Source organism: Dendrobium catenatum, unplaced genomic scaffold (assembly GCF_001605985.2).
Source record: "Dendrobium catenatum unplaced genomic scaffold, ASM160598v2 fragScaff_scaffold_923, whole genome shotgun sequence".
Lineage (NCBI taxonomy): Eukaryota > Viridiplantae > Streptophyta > Magnoliopsida > Asparagales > Orchidaceae > Dendrobium > Dendrobium catenatum.
In genome coordinates, this window is record NW_021319385.1 from 858,280 (window position 1) to 862,664 (window position 4,385).

The following is a 4,385-nucleotide window of genomic DNA, read 5'->3' on the forward strand; positions in this document are numbered from 1 at the left end:
TTAGTTCACTAAATAGTTGACCTAGAATGTCTGACATGGGAAATCATATGCAGGCGAATTAGGAGGCACCACATCATTTTTTTATTGTGTGTCATTGCTGTTTATCACTCTTTACCAGATGAAATAGCATATCTTGATTCACCTCCAGATGATTCAGTGACTGCACAAAATAATTTCCCATGTGAATTAGGCTTCTTTTGGGATGACTTTATTACTTCTGAAAACAACTTACTAGTAAAAAAATTTAAATTTTTACTAGAAAGTTGTTTTAAGAAGAATAAGAAAGTCATCCCAAATGATACTTTTAGGGGTATCAATTTCGGGTCACAGGTCAGGTTCGGGTCGAACCCGAAACTGACCCGGCACTATTCGGATCAACCCGAACCCGACTCGTTTTTGAAAACGGGTCAGTTTTCCTGACCCGAAGCCGACCCGCTTCGGGTCCGGGTCAACCAGACACGACCTGAATGACCTGTTTCCAACAAAAAAATTGTTGGTTTTCGGGTCAAAAATGTGTCTATCTCATCTTTTTCGGGTCAAAAACGGGTCTATCTCCTCTTTTTCGGACCAAAAAATGGGTCAATCTCGTGTTGCTGGGTCAAAATCAGGTCAATTTCGGGTCAAAGGGTTAACCCGAACCCGACCCGTTTAGGATTCAGGTTGTCCCGAACCCGAAATTTCTGGGTCGGATTTTCGGGTCATGTCAAATATTGACACCCCTAGATGCTTTAGGCTTCTTTTGGAAACTATCCCAAACTAAACCTTATATATTCACATAAAGAGTTGAGTTAACTGCATAGCCTGAATACTCCTGTGGTATTAAAACTTATTAGAGAACAATTATTGATTAGCTGGTAAGATTAGTTCATATATGTTGACTCTCAAATGACAAGAAAAATAAATTCATAATTGGCTGTAAGAGATACTATAAAGACATTTTTGTTTTATTTAATTGTTTTCAATTTTTCATCATATAAGTAAAGTAAAAGTCAATTTTTTTCCTTTTAATGCGATTGCCCATTTCGAGCATTTTAATTTCTTTTTAAATTCTAAACTTTTATATTAGAAGCCATGAATCCAACCGTTGCTAATCGGAAGCCTCAGCCCCGAACGCCGGATTAGTATTTTAATTTGGAAGATACGTACTTCACTATCTTCCTCGTCGTTTGTTCGGTTCTTTCTACTCGTCGAGGAGAAGGCGACGGCGACCAAACAGTCCCAGGGAACGTGACTCCTCTCCCCATCTCGATCCATCTCTACTGGCTTCGTCCACGCCAAAAACAATGGAAGAGTAATCACACAACTAGAACCCTGAAACAAAAAGAGAGAGAAAGAGAGAGTGAGGGAGCTTGAATGCGGCTACAATGAAAACGGCTTCCACCTTCTTCTTCCTCCTCCTCCTGCTCTTCTTTTCTTCTCCATCATCTCCAAGCCCGACTCCCCTTCTCAACGACCAAGTTCTTGGCCTCATCGTCTTCAAAGCCGGTCTCCACGATCCAACCTCCGCCCTCTCCTCCTGGTCCGCCGACGATGCTTCCCCCTGTTCCTGGGCTCACATTACCTGCTCCTACTCTGCCACCGTCTCCTCCCTCTCCCTTTCCTTTCTTTCCCTGTCCTCCTCCTCCTCCTCCTCCTCCCTCCCTCCAGGCCTCGATCTCCTCCATTCCCTCCGCTCTCTTTCCCTCTCTTCCAACTCCTTGTCCGGCCCCTTCCCTTCCTCCCTCCCTTGCTCCTCCCTACGATTCCTGTCACTCTCCTCCAACCTCCTCTCCGGCCCTATCCATTCCTCCCTATCGCGCTGTTCCTTTCTTCTCCACCTCAACCTCTCCTCCAACCACCTGTCCGGCGACTTCTCCTTCATTTTCTCCTCCCTCACCCGCCTTCGCGTGCTAGACCTATCGTTTAATTCTCTATCCGGTCCTCTCCCTGATTCCATCGCTTATATCCACAACCTCAAGCTTCTCAACCTCTCCGGCAACCAGTTGTCCGGCCGCCTCCCTTTATCTCTCACTCTCCTTCCACATCTGATTTCCCTCGACCTCGCACGCAACCAATTCTCCGACGAGTTTCCGAAATGGATTTCCTTTTTAACCGCCCTCCGCCGTGTCGACCTTTCCGGTAATAGCCTCGCTGGAACCATTCCCACCAATCTATCAGCTTTGCAAAACCTCAGCTTTTTGGACCTGTCTTTTAACTCCCTTACCGGTAGTATCCCTGCTTCATTAGCGGACTGCTTGAATCTTACGGAGCTACGCCTCGGCGGCAATGCGCTTAGTGGAAACATTCCGCCGGCGATATTTGGTATGGCGCTAAAGGTTCTCGACCTCGCCGGGAACGAACTAGATGGAACAATCCCTCCTGGATCGGCAAAGCAGGGGAATGTGCTGCAATTGCTGAACCTTTCTGGAAACCGCCTCGTCGGAGAATTTCCACTGGAGTTGGCGATGTTCATCCATCTACAGTATCTGAACCTCTCATATAATGAGCTGCATTCTAACCTGCCCCCGGCGATTGGTGAGTTGAGGAATCTCTCGGTGCTCGATCTACGCAGCTCTGGTTTCTATGGCATGATTCATGGTAATATCTGCAACTCTGGAAGTATAACAATTCTTCAACTGGATGGCAATTCCTTCTCCGGCCAAATCCCAGTGGACATTGGAAACTGCTCCAATCTCCATTTGCTGTGAGTAGAACTACCAATGTATACATAAAGTTGAATGTTTTATCGCGTTTCTTTTGGTCATACAAAATTATACATTTCTGATTTCTTCAGGAGTTTATCCCACAATAAATTGACCGGATCAATCCCGGCGACAATGGCAGAGCTAACGAAGCTCGAGATTTTGAAGCTGGAGTTCAATTCGTTGAGTGGAGAAATCCCACAACAGCTTGGCTCTCTCCCCAATCTTGTCGCCTTAAACATTTCCAACAACCGTCTCATCGGCCGGCTTCCCGCCGCCGGCGTCTTCCCTAGCCTGGACCAGAGCGCCCTGCGCGGCAATCTTGGCCTCTGCTCCCCTCTCGTTTCCGAGCCTTGCGAAATGGATGACATTCCCAAGCCATTGGTCCTCGACCCCAACACCATCAACAAAGGGAAAGGAAACAAGCGAGGCCACCAAGCGCAGGCCGACAGCGAGGCTGAATCCCGCCACCGCCGCATCCTTAGCCTCTCCGCCATCATCGCTATCGTCGCCGCCTTCATCATCCTGGTCGGCGTCCTCGTCGTCACCCTCCTCAACATCTCCGCCCGTAAACGGCTGGAGAACGCCTTGGAGAGCATTTGCTCTACCTCTTCCCGCTCCGGCAACGCCGCCGCCATTGGCAAAATCGTAAATTTCGGTCCAAAAAGCTCCGACCTATCCAACTTTAACACCGACTCCCTCCTAACCAAAGCCACCGAGATTGGCCGGGGAGGCTTCGGCGTCGTCTACCGCGCCGCCGGGCCAGTCGCCATTCGCACGTTCTTCCCCAACTGCGCATTACAGAACCACGACGACTTCGACCGCGAGGTTCGCGCTCTTGCCAAGGCGAGCCACCCCAACCTCCTCGCCATCAAGGGTTATTACTTCACCCCACATATTCAACTCCTCATCACCGACTTCGTCGCCGGTGGTAGCCTCCACTCCCGCATCCACGGGGGCGGCTTGCCTCTCTCTTGGCCTGAGCGTTTCCACATCGCGCTCGGTATAGCCCGAGGCTTAGCCCATCTCCACCGCGCCTTCCGTCCGCCCGTAATCCACTACAACGTGAAGCCGAGCAATATCCTCCTCGACGCCGGCGGCGAAGCAAAGGTGGCTGATTTTGGACTGATCCGGCTACTTCGGCCTCGACCTGACCGACAGGGGGCTGGGCGGAGCGCGTTGGGGTACGCGGCGCCGGAGCTGTCGTGCGGGAGCTTGAGGGTAAGTGAGAAATGTGATGTGTATGGATTCGGGGTAATGCTATTAGAGCTTGTAACGGGAAGGAAGGCTGTAGAAGTTCGAGAGGATGAAATGGTCATGTTAGTAGATGAAGTGATGGCGGTGCTTGAAAGAGGAGAGGCCGAGGAGTGTGTGGATAGGAAGATGGGAGGCTTTGTGGAGGAGGAGGCGGTGCCATTGTTGAAGCTGGGATTGGTTTGTGCTTCGCAGACTCCCTCCAGTAGGCCAACTATGGCGGAGGTGGTACAGATTCTGGAGGTGATTAAGGCGCCAGTGATTGAGAGGATGGCTGCATTTAGCTGATGGTGGTGAATACTGTTCAATGATGATGATGATGATGCAGTGATTGTTGTTGTTAACCTGTTGGTTTGATATTTGTTATTTGAATTGAATCAAGGTGAATGATTCAGTTGTTGTTGTTTTGATTTTGTGGCCTGATGAATATAAATGTTCATGTTTTGATAT

At 49.2% G+C, this 4,385-nt stretch overlaps 1 protein-coding gene across 1 annotated transcript; it reads left to right on the top strand.

Annotated features, from left to right (window-relative positions):
* Nucleotides 1-1,099: 1,099 nt before the first annotated feature.
* On the top strand, nt 1,100-4,385 carry LOC110108574 (probably inactive leucine-rich repeat receptor-like protein kinase At3g28040). The gene is made up of 2 exons (XM_020839265.2): nt 1,100-2,683; nt 2,774-4,385. The coding sequence occupies exons 1-2, from the start codon at nt 1,365-1,367 to the stop codon at nt 4,221-4,223; spliced, it is 2,769 nt and encodes a 922-aa protein (XP_020694924.1). The 5' UTR covers nt 1,100-1,364; the 3' UTR covers nt 4,224-4,385.